This window comes from Salpingoeca rosetta (assembly GCF_000188695.1).
Source record: "Salpingoeca rosetta unplaced genomic scaffold supercont1.9, whole genome shotgun sequence".
Lineage (NCBI taxonomy): Eukaryota > Choanoflagellata > Craspedida > Salpingoecidae > Salpingoeca > Salpingoeca rosetta.
In genome coordinates, this window is record NW_004754925.1 from 1,487,526 (window position 1) to 1,505,054 (window position 17,529).

At 56.3% G+C, this 17,529-nt stretch overlaps 4 protein-coding genes across 4 annotated transcripts in view; 3 read left to right on the forward strand and 1 right to left on the reverse strand.

Moving 5' to 3' along the window:
• Positions 1–15: 15 nt before the first annotated feature.
• PTSG_04222 (uncharacterized protein) lies at positions 16–2,904 on the forward strand (the record flags this gene model as incomplete). Its single annotated transcript, XM_004995061.1, has 9 exons — positions 16–82; positions 286–369; positions 645–770; positions 1,013–1,104; positions 1,360–1,427; positions 1,629–1,768; positions 2,075–2,122; positions 2,290–2,393; positions 2,704–2,904. 9 exons carry the CDS (start codon positions 16–18, stop codon positions 2,902–2,904), a joined length of 930 nt encoding a protein of 309 aa, XP_004995118.1.
• Positions 2,905–3,169: 265 nt separating this feature from the next.
• Positions 3,170–11,452, forward strand: PTSG_04223 (TK protein kinase). Its single transcript, XM_004995062.1, has 11 exons — positions 3,170–3,517; positions 3,818–4,034; positions 4,323–4,468; positions 4,721–4,878; positions 5,100–5,187; positions 5,447–5,806; positions 6,117–6,241; positions 6,499–7,062; positions 7,360–9,277; positions 9,570–9,628; positions 9,798–11,452. Exons 1-11 carry the CDS (start codon positions 3,383–3,385, stop codon positions 11,128–11,130), a joined length of 5,103 nt encoding a protein of 1,700 aa, XP_004995119.1. The 5' UTR covers positions 3,170–3,382; the 3' UTR covers positions 11,131–11,452.
• Positions 11,453–11,477: 25 nt separating this feature from the next.
• PTSG_04224 (uncharacterized protein) lies at positions 11,478–12,729 on the forward strand. Its single transcript, XM_004995063.1, has 2 exons — positions 11,478–11,806; positions 12,225–12,729. The coding sequence occupies exons 1-2, from the start codon at positions 11,606–11,608 to the stop codon at positions 12,393–12,395; spliced, it is 372 nt and encodes a 123-aa protein (XP_004995120.1). The 5' UTR covers positions 11,478–11,605; the 3' UTR covers positions 12,396–12,729.
• An 84-nt stretch (positions 12,730–12,813) lies between these two features.
• The window catches only part of PTSG_04225 (uncharacterized protein), a 14,595-nt gene continuing 9,879 nt past the window's right edge, over positions 12,814–17,529 (reverse strand). The window contains exons 31-40 of the mRNA XM_004995064.1: positions 17,362–17,460; positions 16,934–17,007; positions 16,700–16,762; positions 16,439–16,537; positions 15,622–16,183; positions 15,101–15,394; positions 14,851–14,913; positions 14,545–14,637; positions 14,230–14,367; positions 12,814–13,965 (exon numbers count right to left, since the gene is read on the reverse strand). Coding sequence (XP_004995121.1) covers positions 12,958–13,965; positions 14,230–14,367; positions 14,545–14,637; positions 14,851–14,913; positions 15,101–15,394; positions 15,622–16,183; positions 16,439–16,537; positions 16,700–16,762; positions 16,934–17,007; positions 17,362–17,460 — 2,493 coding nt within the window. The 3' untranslated portion in view covers positions 12,814–12,957. The remainder of the gene's footprint in view (positions 13,966–14,229; positions 14,368–14,544; positions 14,638–14,850; positions 14,914–15,100; positions 15,395–15,621; positions 16,184–16,438; positions 16,538–16,699; positions 16,763–16,933; positions 17,008–17,361; positions 17,461–17,529) is intronic.

Genomic DNA, 17,529 nt, shown 5'->3' on the forward strand with positions numbered 1-17,529 from the left:
TCTGGCGAGACGTCAATGGCACTGGGACATGCGTCACCCAACTTCAAGGACCTCAGCGCGGAACTATTCGCTCCGGTACGCAGTGTGTGTATGTGTGTATGTGTGATCATTTAGGAGCACTGTAACACAAGGTCACGGGAGCGGTCTTCTTGTTTGATGTCCCAATTTTGTGTTGACGCTTGTTTGCTTCAACACGGCATGCCATCAAACTGTCATTGCTTTCCGCATCGTTGCTTGCTTCCATTGGCGCCACTGACGACCTCCACCACCATCTGCGTGTTGCAGTGAGGTTTTCGCCGACTGGAAGGCAGCTCGTCACTGCCAGTTTTGATGGAACCGTTTGCGTGTGGGAGCGCACCGCCGACACAGGTACACGTGTGTGTGTGTGTGTGTGTGTGTGTGTGTGTGTGTGTGTGTGTGTGTGTGTGTGTGTGTGTGTGCGTGCGTGTGTGTGTGTGTTAGTGCGTGTGTGTGTGTGTGTGTTAGTGCCTGCTTTGTTGGCTCTGCCGTTTCGTGTCTTCTTGTATCTGCGTACTAGTTGGTGGTGTAAGTTTGTGTCTGTGCGCATGTGACAATTCACAACAGAAGCGACGCACACACACACACACATACACACACATACACACACACATCCACGGCTGCAGTGACTGAATGGGAGTGCTACGCGACGCTCGAAGGGCACGAGAATGAGGTGAAGGACGCGTGCTTCTCCGCATCTGGCGAGTACCTTGCTTCCTGTTCCAGAGACAAGACCGTGTGGATTTGGGAACGTAAGTACAGCAATCGCAGGCATGCTTGCCCATCCACGTCATGCTCACGCGCGAGCGTGTGTGTGTCTGTGTGTGTCTGCGTGTGACTGGGTGTGTCTGTGTGTGTCTGTGTGTGTGTCTGTGCTGGCATGCATGCCGCAAGCACACGACAGCACACAGTCTGCTCTTGCTTGTGCGATATGCTCACGCTTCTCTGCTTTTGCTGTTTGCTGCTATTGTTGCTGTCGTTGTGATAATGACAGATCTTGAAGACACGGACGAGTATGACTGCTGCTCCATCCTCAACGACCACACACAAGATGTCAAATGCCTCCGTTGGCACCCTTCCCTTGACGTGAGTTTCCCGGGGAATGTGTTTCCTTTTGTGTGTGTGTGTGTGTGTGTGTGTGTGTGTGTGTGTGTGTGTGTGTGTGTGTGTGTGTGTGTGTGTGTGTGTGTGTGTGCGTGTGTGTGTGTGCATTATGCATGTCTTCTGCTTTCGTATTCGACTTGCTATCCTTCGTTACGCATGGACATGCACACATACACGCACACCGCGCGCGCCATGTGTTCATCTCTTCCCCGTGACGTGTGTGCTTTGTGATCTCAGTTGCTTGCGAGCGGCAGCTACGACAACACAATTTGCTTGTACCGCCCGGATCCAGACATCTCAGACTGGTGTGTGCGTGTGTGTATGTGTGTATGTGTATGTGTATGTGTATGTGTGTGTATGTGTATGTGTATGTGTGTGTATGTGCATGTGTGTGTGTGTGTGGTTTGGCGAATCTGCAGCTGCTGTCATCCATTCACTCAACACCCCAGCCATCCCCCCAACACACACAAAACAAATGCAAATGTCCCTTCCCATCTCCCTTGCAGGACGCGCGTTGCGCATCTGACGGGCCACGAGAGCACGGTGTGGTCGCTTGCCTTTAATGCAAGCGGGTCTCTCCTTGCGTCTGCAAGCGACGACAAGACTGTCCGCATCTGGAAGTTCACCCCTCCAGAGCAGCCCAGTGGTGAGCCCAGTGGAGGTCGCGAGCAGCCGTTTGTTTGGTTGTGTCCTGCTTATTCTCATGTGAGAGCAGAAGGAGAAACAGTGTTCTGCTTCCACGCGGGCACGCCACCGCGGCGCGCGCGCGCGTGTGTGTGTGTGTGTGTGTGTGTGTGTGTGTGTGTGTGTGTGTGTGTGTGTGTGTGTGTGTGTGTGTGTGTGTGTGTGTGTGTGTGTGTGTGTGTGTGTCGCCTTGCTTTCCTGTTTGCTTTTTGCTAGTGCTCAACCCACGCGATCACTTTGTACCCTGCTCGCATCACTGGTTTCTCAGCGTTTTCTGGCACTGACGGGACGTGGACGTGCGTCACGACGTTGTCGGGTGCGCGGCCGTGCTTGCCTCCCTGTGACGTTAAAGCTTAAGGACATGGCAGGGCCTGTTCGTCTCTCCACACACGTTGTGTACGAGACACTTTGAACCATTTTTTTTCTTTTCCTATTTTTCCGTGGTCATTCTGACGTGATCCTACGACTCGCATGCCCGCACAGGCTTTCACACACGAAGCGTGTACTCGGTGGACTGGTGCCATGTCACGAATCTGCTGGCAACAGGTTGTGGCGACAACCACGTGCGCGTCTTTCGCCAAACACAGGTGCGTGTATGTGTGTATGTGTGTTTGTGTGTGTGTGTGTATGTGTGCGCGTGCGTGTATGTGTGTACGTGTGTTTGTATGTGTGTGTGTATGTGTGCGCGTGTGTATGTGTGTGTGTGTGTGTATGTGTGTGTGTGTGTGTGGTCGTACTCGTGCGGACTTGCCAGCATCTCCCTTCCCTTTCTGGCCGAGCCTTTATGCACGTACACGCACGTACACGCTCACGCATCTTCTCGCACACACGTTCAAATGTCGTTCATGCACATTCACGCGCATTCCTGCACTCCACGCGACCCCGACGCGAGCATAGGTCGAGTCGGCAAGCGCGCCCTCGTTTGAGAAAGTCTATGACGACCAAACGCACACGCAGGACGTAAATGCGGTGCTGTGGTGCGCCCAAGAACCTGCGGGACACAACGCCACCGCTCGCATTTTGCTTGCGTCAGCATCTGACGATGAGGTCATCACACTTGCCCGATTCCAGGAAATGGGGCCAAGCAACTGCGTTTGAAAAATAAATGAACATCAAATCTTAATTGTTGTCATCGTGGACCCCTCCCCTTTCTGTGTGATGTGATGGCTGTTTAAGTGATCATTCACCTCTTCTGCCTTCAAACGCGCAAGCCTTGCGAATTCTTGGAAGCAAAGTCGGCGCAACAGACAGACAAACCACAAAGAGAGTTGCGAACAATAACTTCACACCACAACATCCAGCACCGCCACCACCATCGCTTGCTGTCTTGCCTGCTTTGCTGAAAGCCCTCTTCCTTTGCCCCCCCCCCCCCAATCTGGTGTGCATCGTCCTCATCCCCGTCTTCCCTGGAAATCATTGCGACGCGCTTGCCAGGCCCTCCTTGTTCTTCTTGTTGCCGAGTTGCTCTGTCACATCATCACCACATCACAACGCCGGCCAACTTGCTTGCTTGCTCGTCGATGCTCATTTCCCAAACAGCCTCGTCCTCCGCCATTGGCTTCTGCGTGACAAGGCCATGGCTTCGGCAATACCAAGTGTCGCTGCTGTCTTCATCATCACCGCGGTGGCCGTATGTACGCAATTGGCCGGATCAGCAACAGCAGCGCAGCATGTCGCTGTCAACCTCACCACACCAGCAGAACTCCTACAGGTGTGTGTGTGTGTGCATGTGAATGTGTGTGTGTATGCATGTGAATGTGTGAGTGTGTGTGCGTGTGTGTGCGTGTGTGTGCGTGTGTATGTGTGTATCATTAAGTTTGTATCATTAAGCTTGTATGTGTGTGTATCATAAGCATGTACATTATGTGTGTCATCGCTCTCTGTTGCGTATCTTTAAAAACATGTCAAACTGTTTCGAGTGCTGCGTCCGCTTGCCCTGCCACATGCTCGCGTGTCACAAACCTTGATGTACTCAAAACCTGAATGACACTGTGTTGTGCGCTTCATGCAGTATGAGCTGAAAGCAGTAGATGCCTTGGTGCAGTACCTGAATGGAGAGTCAGCGTGCGGCAACCGCAGCGCAATGCTCAGCTTGGAGACGATAACGGTGGAGGAGCAAGCCCTGTCACACCTGGATGCCAGGCACCCCTCTTTCGACAAGCGCATCGAGCTGCTTATCGACGAAGTCAGCAACGCCGTTCGCCCTTCCAGCACCGCCGATACTGCAGGTGGTGATTGTTTGTATGTGTGTATGTGTGTATGTGTGTATGTGTGCGTGCACGTGTGTATGTGTATCTGCATGTGCGTGCATGTGTGTATGTGTATCTGTATGTGTGTGCATGTGTGTATGCGTGTGTGTATGTGTGTCTGTATGTGTGTGCATGTGTGTACGCGTAGTGTGTGCATGTGTGCGTGTGTGCATGTGTGTAGCTGTGAGCAAACATTTGCAGGTGCATCCTCGCCATTTTGTCGCACAGGACACTCACCAGGCATTCTGTTTCTCGCATCACCATCAGTTCTTCAATCCTTTCATCCGGCGGAAGACGTCGTGGCCACGTTCAGAGACCTTGCCTCCAAGTGGTATTGGAGTGCCATCACACTCGTTACCCCAACGTGCGTTGTGTCAGAGGTTGCATCCCACTTCCGGGACGCTTTCACGCAGGTGAGCGCACGAACCAGTAGTACCCCCACTGCTGCTGGTGCTTGCTGCTGCTGCTAGAGCTTGCTGTTTGTGTTGTTTGTATTGCTGTCGGTTCCCGTTTCGCATCGAGTCTGCGCATTGTCACACACACACGCACGCACACACGCACACACACACACACACACACACACACACACGCACACGCGCGCACACACACACACACACACACACACACACACACACACACACACACACACACACACACACATACAGGGCCTTTGGATCTCGCGTGAGGAGAGCCCGTTTGCAGAGGAGCAGTGTACGGATGCCGTTGGCGACCACCACCACGTGTTTCTTATCGCTGCCGATGGCGTTGATGATGTTGTCTCCACCATCCTGCAGCTGCACCGCCTCGACCGCCTTTCCTTTGGGTATGCACGGGGATATTGTGCTTCCACGCACGCACACACACACACACATACACAAAACACATACACATACACATACACATACACATACACATACACACACACATACACCAAACAACAACACAAACAACAACACGACTTCATGCATCTTCATGTGTGCTGTTGTTATCATGTACTCATGCTACTGCGCCAACCACAAAACGTTGCATGCAACTGGTGTGCAGAAATGCGCTCTTGTTCTCGTCGACCATCTCCCGCATCAGCTTCAGTGATGTCATGACGTCCCTCCGCAACACAAATGCCACAATCGCGGTGCGTGTGTGTGCGTGTGCGTGTGTATTTGTTGTGTTCTATGTGTGCTATGTGTGCTGTGGTGTTGTGTTGTTGTGTGCTGTGTGTTGTTTTTGGTTGTTGCTGCCAGCAACACAGAGTCGCACTTCGCAACATCAATCCCGAACCCCCCAAAGCCGCACTCTACGACAAGCACACTCAACCCCTCACTCCGCCACCCTCAACCACGCTCAAACGTTGCTTGAATGCGTCCTGAATTGCCTCTTGTGTGCGTGTTCAGGCGCGGGTGGCAGAGATGACGCTGCTTGTTGAAACGGCCCGGCTGGAGTACAATGTGGAGGTGCAGCACAACCTCGGTGTCATGGACCGCCTCCTTGCTCTCAACCTCGACCTGCCAACAACCCGTTTGGTTGCGCAGTCCCCACGCGCCCTCGGCATCCTTGATGCAATACTCGACCTCCACGTGCGCGTGAACGACGCAATCTGCAACGGCACTCGCGTGGAGGACGCGGCTGGCGCCACTGCAGAGGACTTTATCGCCCACAACCCAGCAGACCACCCCGTGGAGCTGTGCATCTTTGCCCAGTCCGAGCAGGCGCGCCTGCGTGGCTACCTCCGCGCCACATTTGCTGCCAACAACGTAGGGCTCGTATGGTGTGGTGTCCTGTGGTGTTGTGATGTGTGTTGTGATGTGTGTTGTGGTGTGTGTTGTGGTGTGTGTTGCGATGTATGCGTGTGTGTGTTTGTGTTTGTGTTTGTTTGTGTGTGTGTTTGTGTTTGTGTGTGTGTTTGTGTTTGTGTGTGTGTGTGTGTGTGCGTACGTGTGTGCACCAGCCTTCCTGAACATGTGTGCGCTGACAAAGTGTCGCATTTTATCCCTTCATCCTCCCCCTCGCTCCGGCTGTCGTTTCAACCAACTCACGCTGCTGCGCACGTTGCTGGTTGTGTAGATTGAGTACATTGCGGTGGACGGCGGTGCGTCGCCGGATCCGCGGCTGCTGCTGGAGTCAGACCCGCTCCACTTTCCTCAGGCCGTCACACCAATCAACATCAAGTCTGCATGGGCCTACAGCAGGTAACTGTATGCACTCGCATGTACGCCATGCCAGCGAAAATGCTTGGTGGTTTCACCGAGGTACCCCATCCATCATCTGCAAGCATGCGCTCACACACACACACACCTACATACTCGCACACACACACTCTCTCTCACATCCGTAAACTCACACACACACACACACACACACACACACACACACACACACACACACACACACACACACACACACACACACACACACACACACACCCTGCATCCACTCGCCCTTGCAGGACGAGCAGCTCGCTTGCGTCGGCGTCGTCGGCCTCTGAGGCGTTTCTTGACGTTGGCCTGGACATCTTCGCCCAGGAGTACCCCTTTGTCCACGTGGACATGGACGTGCGCGACCTGCATGCCAGCGGCTGCTACGAGGGCATTGACGAGCTCGGGCGCATTGGCCGCCACGCTGTCATCGGCCCTGTCCTCTCCACCTGTGGCGTGGGCGCAAGTCAGGCCGCAACAACGCACAAATTGCCAATTGTCTCGCCGGCCGTGTCTGCACGCGAGTTTTCCGACACGACGGCGCACCCGTACTTCTTCCGCATTGGGCTCTCCTCAGAGCAGTCTGGCCGCGACTCGGCCACCGTCCTGCGGCAGCTTGGCGTGCGCTGCATGCATGTGGTGTACGAGACGCAGGCCGTGGTTGCCCAGGAGATTGGCGAGGCCGTGGTGCAGTATGCGCGCCAGCTCGACATCATCGTCACCCCGTTGTCATACGACCCGCAGAATGAGACATCTGTGGAAGCGGTCGTCAGCCAACTTGTGGAGAACCCCGTGCCGCACGTCTTCCTCTCCGCGTACGTATTCGTGGCTGCCTTGCATGCGGGTGGCGTGGTGTGTGTGTGCGTGTGTGTACGCGCGTGTGTGCGCGCGCGTGTGTGTGAGGTGTTCGTGCGTACATATGCGTGTGCATGTGTGTGTATGTAGTGTACGCACGAGAACTTCTACTTTAGATACATTGCCTGTGCCACGTTCTGTGTGCTTGACTCACAAAGCCATCGCACTTACCTTTCGTCTCTCTCGCCCCCCCATGTCCTTGGTACCCGATTCCCCCCCCCCCCGGGCCCCCAACACACACACACATGATCATGCAGGCTGTCAACTTCTGGTGTGCAGGTCTTGTCTGCTGTTCAGGCCCTGGGAGCGATTGACGCCCGCCGCGTGTGGTACACTGCACACGTCACGGGCTCGCTGTTTGAGCAGCTCTCGCCAACCCTGCGCGCCGCGTTTGCAAACCGCATCATTGGCGTGACGCGCGGGAGTCCAAACCCGTCGCCGCTGCGGCAGCAGGTGATGTCGTCTCCGCAGGTGGCGCCCTACGAGGACATTGCGCTCTCGGCCATCTTCAGCATCCAAGTCGTGGACGCCCTGCACACGGTGCTTGAGGCCGCCAACCGCCAGCTGCACCGGTTTGGTGTTGGCCACGACGTACGGCGCACGCGGGACGCGCTGTATGCTGGCCTGAGCAGCATCAGCAGGGACACGGCCCTGCCCTCTGTTGTGCAGCAGTCGCTGTGGTTTGACGAAAACTTCGACGCACCGCAGCAGCTGCTCATCAGCATCTTTGATGGCGACTCACTCGTGCAGGCCGGCTCTGTTGTCGCAAACCAGATTATCATCGACTTTCCCACGCTGCGCGCGTACAACTTTTCCGTGTCGTCCATGTGCAGCTTTGTTGAGTCGACCGTGGACCCGATTGGCAGCGGCAAGAGCTCCGGCCTTGCCTCGGAGAGCGTGGTTGGCGTTGTGATTGGCGCGGTAGCTGTCGTTGGCCTTGCGGTGGGCATGATGGCCCTGGTGTACCGCAACTCGCGCAGTCTGCAGAGCAAGCCCGTCGACTTTGAGCCCTTGCTGCGCCACTTGGAGATGCCAGCAACCGACACCCCCTATGAGCTGCCCCGCCGGCACGTGATTATGCAGCAGCAGATTGGCACGGGCAACTTCAGCACCGTGTACAAGGGCATTGTGCTGGAGAAGGCGCTGCGCTACTCGCGGGCAGACCGCGAAATCCGCAAACACGCTGGCAACAGCAACGGCGCACACAGCCACACTGGCAGCAGCAACAACAGCAAGCACCGCGGCCGCCCGGGCAACGGCCATGATGGTGCTGCTGATGACGATGACGGCAGCTTCGCCCTGGCCAAGGTGTCCAGCAGCAACGGCGGCGGTGCCGGTGCACGCAGCGTCATCAGCACAGCCAACACACACCGCAGTGGTCAGAGACACCGCGACCTGCAGGACGGCGGCAGCAGCAGCAACGGGTCCGTAGCGGCACACGACGTGTTGCCAACGAAGGCCAGCGCCAGTGGCAAGGCCGGCCCCCTTACTGCCGCCCACGACCTGGGTGGTGGCTCCAGCTACCACTACGCAGAGAGCCAGCACTCTGGCACATACATCAGCGCGAGCGAGCGGTCAGTGGGCCAGGGGCAGGGCCACCACCACCACCACAACCGCCACCGCCACGGGTACGAGCGTGAGCCCGTGCTGACAGGCCAGTACGAGAGCATGCCGCGGTTCCGGCCGGAGCTGCCGCGCGACGAGGACGTGCCGGATGCCTTCAAGGTGGCGATCAAAGTGCTCAAGGACGACCTCACCCCGCGTGACGAGGAGGCGTTTCTTCAGGAGGCGGCGGTGCTGGCCCAGTTTGCGGGGCAGCCGCACATTGTGCAGCTTGTCGGCGTCATCACGCGTGGCCGCCCGTACTGCCTGGTCACGGAGTACTGCGAGCTGGGGTCCCTGAGCACGTTTTTGCAGGACCAGCTTGAGCAGGGCCGCGAGATTAGCTGGCAGGAGAAGGTGCAGTTTTGCCTGGACATTGCGCACGGCATGAAGACGCTGACGGAGGCTGGGGCGCTGCACAGGGACCTTGCTTGCCGCAACATCCTCGTCACGGGCGACCGGCGGTGCAAGGTTGCCGACTTTGGGCTGGCGAAGAACACGCCCCAGTACGAGGCAAGCCCCATGTCCAAGATGGCCATTCGCTGGACGGCTCCAGAGGCCCTCAGCGGACAGGTGTGTGTGTGCGTGTGTGTGTGTGGATGGGCTTATGTGTGTGTGAGTGTGTGTGTGTGTGTGTGTGTGGACGTGCTTATGTGCGTGCGTGTGTGTGTGCGGACTTGTGTGTGGACTTGTGTGTTTGTGCAATTGTTCGTATGTGTTGTTCGCATGCGTTGTTCGCATGTGTTTGAGGTTGCGTGTCTGACGGAAACGCCTGGGAAGCCCGCAGCCTGAGCCCTGTACACATGAGCTTACTCGCTGCTTCGTTGTGCTGGGTGTTGTTGTCTCTTTGTTCTGTGCTGGTCAGTTCTCCTCTGCCAGCGATGTGTGGAGCTTTGGTATCACCATGTACGAAATCGCCACCAAGTACGTCTTCACCTGCTCTGGTTCACTGCTGCCAGTTGAAGATATCTTTTGTCTTTGAATTGGCCACCACCCACCTCACTCATTCACCCACTCACCCACTCACCCACTCATGCACAACACATACTCACTACTCACCCACTCAACAAACCACACACGTACACATGTGCAGTGCGTCGACGCTGCCATACAGCGGAATGCCCAACAACATGGTGGTGATTGCGGTGCAGCAAGGGCTGGTGCTCGAGCGGCCGTTTACGTGCCCGGATGAGCTGTACATGGTGATGCAGTCTTGCTGGTTGCCGAGAGACGCCCGCCCAACCTTTGCCCAGCTCACCCAGCAGTTGGCGCTTGTGCTTGATATCGTGGGGACGCGTGGGCCTCGCTCGGCCCTCACCGATGAGATGGACGCGATTGGCAACGGGGTGTATGGCGTCAATGGCACCCGACGCACGCCAAGCTTTGGCGGGTCAACCGGCGTGCATGGCTTACAGTCGCTTGCGGATGTCAACCAGTTTGCCACGGTGCAGCATGTGCAAGACATGTATGCGCAGCCCGCGCAGAACAACAACAGCAACAACAACCAGCAGCAGCCGCAGCAACAGCAGCTGACAGCAGCCAATCTGCTAGCCCAGTTCCAACATCTGACACAACCCTCTGCGGTGCCACCAAGCACAGGGAACCAACTGCTGCAGCAGCAGCCGACGACGACTGTGGCAGGGAAGCACGCTGAGCTGGAAGCGGCGCTGTGGGATGCCTCGTGGCGGCGTCAGCAGCAGCAGATGAACAGCCAACGCGTGCACGACGTGAACATGAACAGCATGACAGCCACGCCCACGGACAGCAGTCAGAGCGAGTCGCCCAGCCCGAGGATCAACGCAGAGGTGCTGGCGATTCACAACGCCCTCTTGCAACAACAACAACAACAACAACAACAACAACAACAACAACAACAACAACAACAACAACAACAACAACAACAACAACAACAACAACAACAACAACAACAACAACAACAACAACAACAACAGCAGCAGCAGCAGCAGCAGCAGCAGCAGCAGCAGCAGCAGCAGCAGCAGCAGCAGCAGCATGCACAAGCCCCCATGTACTTTGCAGAGAACAGTTTTCCAGTGGGTGCTGCTCCAGCAACGTCGCACGCTGCCGGACTGGGCCAGCCTCACTACCAGAAACTTCAACCACAGCAGTCACAGGCGCAGTCCCAGCAGGTGCATAAGCAACCACAGCAAGGACAACACATCCAGCACCACCACCAGCACCACCAGCACCAGCAGCAGCAACAGCCTTTGCCTCATGACCAGCCGCTTCACCCGCCGCCGATGCGTGTTAGTTCGGGTTCCCAGCACGTTCCCAATGGCACTGGCTGCGTAACCCTGGCTGACGTACCCATCACAGCTGTGGCTGCAAAGGCTGGTGCCGAAGCTGCACACCACGGCAGCGACAAGCCCAAGCCACGCCATCCGCTCGTGCAGACAAGCGTCATCTAGCGGCGATCGTCGTGGTGGTTCAAGGAGGGTGACAGCGCCGTTTTTGTTGCTGCTGTGATGTGTGTGTGTGTGTGTGATATACTCGTTTAGGCATCTTTGTACACGCGTGAGTTTGTGGTGTGGAGTGGTGAAGTGGAGGAGAAGGAGGTGGTGGTATTGGTGTTGGAAGGCGTGCATGCGTGTGTATTACTATTAACTGATGATGCGATGAAAGCGAGAACGAACAAGGAGAAGAGGTGTGTGTGTGTGTGTGTGTGTGTGTGTGTGTGTGTGTTTGCTCATCAAAGCCAATCAACCAAGCAAGGAAACAGCAAACAGCAAGCAAAGAAGCAAGAAAGAAGAAGTGAAGCGAAAGCAAACTTTCGTCACAACGGCCTCACTCCTCACTTGATACACGCGAGCAACCAGCCAAAACAACCCACCAAGACACACAAGAGCAGGGAGATCATCATCACAGACAGCGGTAGCGACAGCGATGGTGCAGCGGTCACCTTCCCCGGCCCACGTCCGTGATAAGCGATGGGTGCGAGGCCTTGTCGTGGCGGTGATTGTCACCGCGATTGCAGTAAAGATGGAGATGTATGTGCGATCGACAACAGACTGGACGGTCGTGCAGCAAGACAGCATCTTCTGGCAGGCCATGGATGGCCTCTTCATGAAGGCTGACGCCGTGCAGGTGTGTGTGTGTGTGTGTGTGTGTGTGTGTGTGTGTGTGTGTGTGCGTGTGTGTGTCGTGTGTGTGTGTGTAGTGTAGTGTGTGTGTGTGTGTGTGTGTGTGTGTGTGTGTGTGTGTGTGTGTGTGTGTGTGTGTGTGTGTGTTTGTTTGTCTTTGTGTGCGCGGCTCTCTATGTGTGTGTGTGCACATGTGTGCGTGTGTGTGTGTGTCAGCTACGATTTCAACTTTTGTATCGTCTTTCCCTTGGGCGTGTCAGCTGCCCACTGTCCTCCACCACTGCTTCGCTGTATCGGGCTGCGCTCCACCCTCTTTCTTGCCCCCGCCTCATGTTCTCATCCACACGCTGTCCCCCCTCCCTTCTGTTGACGCATCACTGCTATCCCACTTCTCCACATTATCCTATATCGTCACGTTACAGGTGATTGTGCTCGCTGGCGCCAAGGAGTTTGGCGAGACAACAGGCCGCTACTTCCACATGCACAAGGAGAAGCCGCAGCGTGCAGACGCAACAGACACCGACCTTGGCAAGGCCTTGTGGACGCGAGTAGAGCAGGAGATTGCCGCCCGCCGTGCTGCACCATCTGCATAACCAACCATCGCTCACACGTGCACGCATCGACGTCTCATCGGAGACAATATTTCTCGACATGCACGTCCTCGCGTGCGCTCCGTTGTTGTTGTCTTGCTTTTATCTGTGTCTTTGGCGCTTGGTTACAAATGGTGAGATGCAGTGTTGGTGCTGGTGCGTGAATGGGTGAAGGAGTGGTGACCAGGTGCCCTGACACAAGATATGAGCAATGGGTGCATGTTAGTCGTGGTTTCGGTGTCCTCGTGTGTCGTGTTTGCGATTGCTCTGCCCTCTCATGATGGTGTGGCAGTGCATTCTGCCAAGTCGAAGAAAAACGCACAATCAACTCATCATACAGTCCAGAGCACTCCTTGCTCTGCATTGTTCTGTTCTGTATTGTAGCAGCACACACACACACACACGCATGCACACGTGTACGCACACATGCACCCATGTACGCACACACACACACACACACAACGCACGCACATGTCGTAATCACGCAACAAGGAACTGGACGCATCAGCAAACATCACATGTCAGCGACACGAGCGAACAACAACAGCACAAAGCATGTTCGTCATTAAGCGTCAGGCTGTGTCTCCGGCACTTGTGATTCCGCCTGCGTCTGTTGCGTGCTGGACTGGCCCCACCCCCAGCCACCCGCCTGTTGCTGCTGCTGCTGCTGCTGCTGCTGCTGCTGCTGTTGCCGTTGTTGTTGTGTATCGTCACCACGCACGTCCATGCTGTCATTGGTGTTGGCTTTGTTTGCTGACGCCGCTGTACTCCCCCACGCGTTTCCAGCCGATGACGGGGCTGGTGGTGCTGCAGGGGCACCGGCCGTGCTGCTGCTGCTGCTGTTGTTGTTGTTGTTGTTGGTGTTGCTGCTGTTGCTGCTGCTGCTGTTGTTGTTGGTGTTTCCCCAACCGGACTGCGATTGCTGCTGGGAGGACGACTGCGGTGCAGGCTGGCCCCAGGAAGCGGCAGGCGTTGTTGGCGTCTTGGGCGGTGACCGTGGCGCTGCCTGCTGCTGCTGTTCATCTGTTGTGGGCGGTGGTGCACCCCAAGCAGAGGAAGTTGATCCATGACGCTGCTGCTCCTGCACCCGTGGTGTCTCCTGCTGTTGGTTTTGCTGTGCGCTGGAGGAGGAGGCGACTGGCGTGCCCCATGCAGCACTGGCGCTCGGCTGCTGCGAGTCGGTGGCCTGGGGCGGCGCTGGTGTGCCCCACGCGGGCGCCGGGTGCTGTGACGGAGGCGGCTGCGGTGTTCTCGGAGTCGGCGTGCTCCATGCATCAGCACGGCCGGTCGGCGGCTCGTCGCGCGGCGGTGCAGCCGCCGGTGCAGAGGAAGTGGCTGCACTCGAGTCTGCACCCCACGCTGTGGCGAGCGACGGCTGCGGGGGGAGTGGTGGCCCACCATAGGAGCCAGCACCAGGGCGCGCAGCATCGTAGTCGCCACTGCGGCCGGCACGGGACGGGGTGAGGTGAGGGGGACCAGCCGGTGGGAAGTCTGCCGGGCGGTGGTGGTAGGGATGGTCGTGGCTACCGTGCGACCGTGAGAGCGTGCGGATGGCCGAAGGCTTCTTGGTGCGCTGTTGTGTTGTGTAGGAAATTAAGGCAACAATCAGAGCCATGGGAGGTGGAGAGTGGAAGCGGAGAAGGGGAAGGAGGAAAAGAGAGGGTGTGTGCGTGTGTGTGAGTGTGAGTGTATGAAAGAGAGAGACAACAAAGCCACCAAGTGGAGACACAGAGCAAAGCACACACACGCACGCACACGCACACACACACACACACGCACACACACACACACACACACACACACACACACACACACACACACACACACACACACACACCGTCTTCGCTGCGTGTGCGGCACGGGAGGCTGCGGCCTGTGCCTGGGGCGGCAACTGCTTGAGCTGGTGCTCGTGCGGATTTTTCTCCTTCTGCCGCTGCTCGAGAGCGTCCCGCTGCTTTGACATCTGGCTCAGCCGCTGTCACCACGAACACCCACATAATGCCGTCGTGCACGTGTGTACGTGTGTTGTGTGTGTGCGTGCGAGTGAGTGGGTGCCATGTAGGTGTAAGATCTGATGTACCCGTGTGGTATGCACGAGTATTGTGCGTCTGCGATAAGAGCTACTGTGAAAGCACAATCACAACGCACAAACCTGGAAGTTGCGCTTGAACCAGGACACGAGGTCATTCAGGGAGGGGAAGGTGTGGTTGTCCATCAAGTAGCCATCGGGCAAGACGTACAGATGCTGCAATAGATAGGAGGAGACATGAAGGCAAAACCAGGGCGGTGAGTCGCACGTTATTCACCAACATCAGCGCGTTAAGGATTGACAAAAGACCATGTTCACCACAACGCGTGACGATCGCGTGCACACACAGACACAGACATAGACACAGACACAGACATAGACACAGACACAGACGCACACAAAGTAAGACGTCCAAACAGCACAACGCACCCAGCGGCGCACAGATGTCGATCCTGGAAGAAACGACAGCCAGAAGCAGCAGCCGTGGTGATCCTATGCACGTGTATCAAAACAAGCAGTGTCCACGGAGGACGTTGGGTGGGAAGTCAGCTCAACCATGCAAGTCGCACTGTTTGGTGCACACCCGCACGCACACACAGCCGCACACATACTTACACACACGCACGCACACACACATGCAGACAGCCACTCACAGCAATACAACTCGTGGGCGACAAACCTTGCGAGGGCTGAACATGTACGGAATGCGTTTGGGCTCCTTCTGTTTCCGCTCAACAAGCATTTTTTCAACTTCCTCAACTGGTTTGTCCGCAAAGTACTTGCGGTTCCCTGTGATGCGGCGCACGTTGTCGTACGTTGGGTTGAGGTAGCTGAAGATGATTTCGTCCAAGTCCTCAAACTCCTTGATGGCGTTGCCGATGCGGATGGTGAGGCGCGAGCTGAGCGACTCTGCGGTCGCCTTGTACTTGGGATCCTCATCAACAGCAACGTGCACCAGCATGTCCGGCAGGGCCTGGTGGTGGATGTTGAAGGGAGGGGGAGGAACAACAACAACAGCGGGTGGTGAGGATGGCACATGTGTATGCGTGCGTGCGTGTTCGGGGGGGGGGGGCTCGCAAGCTCACAAACAAGCAAGCAAACAAACAAACAAACAAGCAAGCAAGCAAACAAACAAGCAAGCAAGCAAGCAAGCAAACAAACAAGCAAGCAAACAAGTAGATAGCCACACAGAATTCTCACCTTCCACGTGAGAGTGAGCTGGTTTGTGCCGCGACTGCTTGGGCGGAAGAGCCCATCGCCCTCAGAGTAGTCGGACAAGATGGCAAGCGCCTTTGCATACGAGACGTTGAAGAAGCGAGGGTGCGTCACCATGCGCTTGGCGTACTTGGATCGTTTCTGCTCCTGCGGCTTGAGTGCGGCCTTGAACTCCCGCTCGGCCTGCTCATCATACATGCTGTCGTAGCCCCAGTTGGCAGGGCAGTACCACTCCGTCTCGCCGCGCAGCTCAGACCCTTTGGTGGTGAGCTTGAGGCGCATAAAGTGCACGTCAATCTGCAGCACACGCGCCGTCACCATCTGCCCGACTTGCATCACCTCCCGCGGGTCGGCAATAAAGTCATCGCTGACATCCGACGCCATGAGGAAACCAGGCAGGTCGTTGCTGCAGCGCAACATGACGCGGTGCACGCGCGTCTCGTCCATGCGCCCGAGATCGAAGCGCACAACTTCGGCATCCACAAGCTGGCCCTCCACCACGCTGTAATCGACAGGGAGCCACTCGTGGAAGTACAGCTCCGCAGGCCTGGTCACGGGCAGTTGGTGTGGCGCACGCATTGGTTGTTGTTGTTGTTGTTGTTGTTGTTGTTGTTGTTGTTGTTGTTGTTGTTGTTGTTGTTGTTGTTGTTGTTGTTGTTGTTGTTGTTGTGAGATATTGGCAAGGAGAAGCAGACGTGGCGTGAGCACAACAGCGCAAGAAACGAGTGTCAGCACATGCGACGCGCAGGTGCAGGTGAAAACGAAGCAAAGGCCAGCGCAAACATGTGCATGGGGCACTGACCTGTTGTGCTCGTGGACCTCCACGGCGCCCTTGAAGGGAATCGCCTGCTGCGTAAGGCAGAAGAAGAGCTTGATGTCGTTCTCGGTCACAGGACGGTCACTGCAAGCACAGGATGCAGGCAGTTACAGAGACAGGAGAACATGGGGTGAGGTGGTGGCAAGGCAACATGACACGAGACGAAACAAAGCAAGGAGGACACACTGTGTGTATGTGTGTGTGTGTGTGTGTGTGTGTGTGTGTGTGTGTGTGTGTGATACGTACTCTGGCCGCTGGCCCGGCATGGGCTCGAATGCGCGCATGGGAAGGAATTCGTGACGGTCATCCCTGCAATAAAGATAGCAGCTTGATGAGGGGCGGGAGCGATGTTTTCTCTCGCACACATGGATAAGTAGACAGGCAGGCAACCAGGCAGGCAAGCACACACACGCACACACACACACAACACTCTCACAAGCACACACGCCTACAAGAGCACACCATCTCTGATTGACTGACCTGAGGGGCCGCAAAAGCTCCCTGTAAATGTCCTGAACGGTCATGGAGAGGTCACCCTCACCTCGCTCGCGCAGCTGCAGCCACACACATCCACACAAGCGCATATCGCAGCAGTGAGTGGCAGTGGCAGATGGTCGGAAACGCGGACCAGCATGAAATACGTCATGTATGTGCACACGCACGCATGGTCAACACACAAGCACAAGCAAGCACACACAAGCGCGCACACCCACACGCACGCACGCACACACACACACACACACGCACACACACACACACACACACACACACACACACACACACACACACACACACACACACACACACGCACGCACGCGCGCGCACACACACACACACACACACACACACACACACACACACACACACACACACGCACAAACGTGGTTGCGCACGACTTGCCAACTCACCCTCTTTGCAAACTCGATGAGATGCTCTGTCTTGAAAGGGCTTTCCTTCGCCTCCTGCAGCTCAAGCAGCGCCTGCTGGGCAACTTCATCGTTGATCGTCTAAACACACACACACACACACACACACACACACACACACACACACACGAGGCACATGCACGCACTCAT

Excerpts from the sequence above, each read along its gene's own strand:
- PTSG_04224 (XM_004995063.1), top strand. The coding sequence starts at position 11,606 with ATGGTGCAGCGGTCACCTTCCCCGGCCCACGTCCGTGATAAGCGATGG. Across the intron at positions 11,807-12,224 it reads TGAAGGCTGACGCCGTGCAG|GTGATTGTGCTCGCTGGCGC; the intron begins GTGTGTGTGTGT and ends GTCACGTTACAG.
- PTSG_04223 (XM_004995062.1), top strand. The coding sequence starts at position 3,383 with ATGGCTTCGGCAATACCAAGTGTCGCTGCTGTCTTCATCATCACCGCG. Across the intron at positions 5,807-6,116 it reads CCACATTTGCTGCCAACAAC|ATTGAGTACATTGCGGTGGA; the intron begins GTAGGGCTCGTA and ends CTGGTTGTGTAG. Across the intron at positions 7,063-7,359 it reads CCGCACGTCTTCCTCTCCGC|GCTGTCAACTTCTGGTGTGC; the intron begins GTACGTATTCGT and ends ATGATCATGCAG.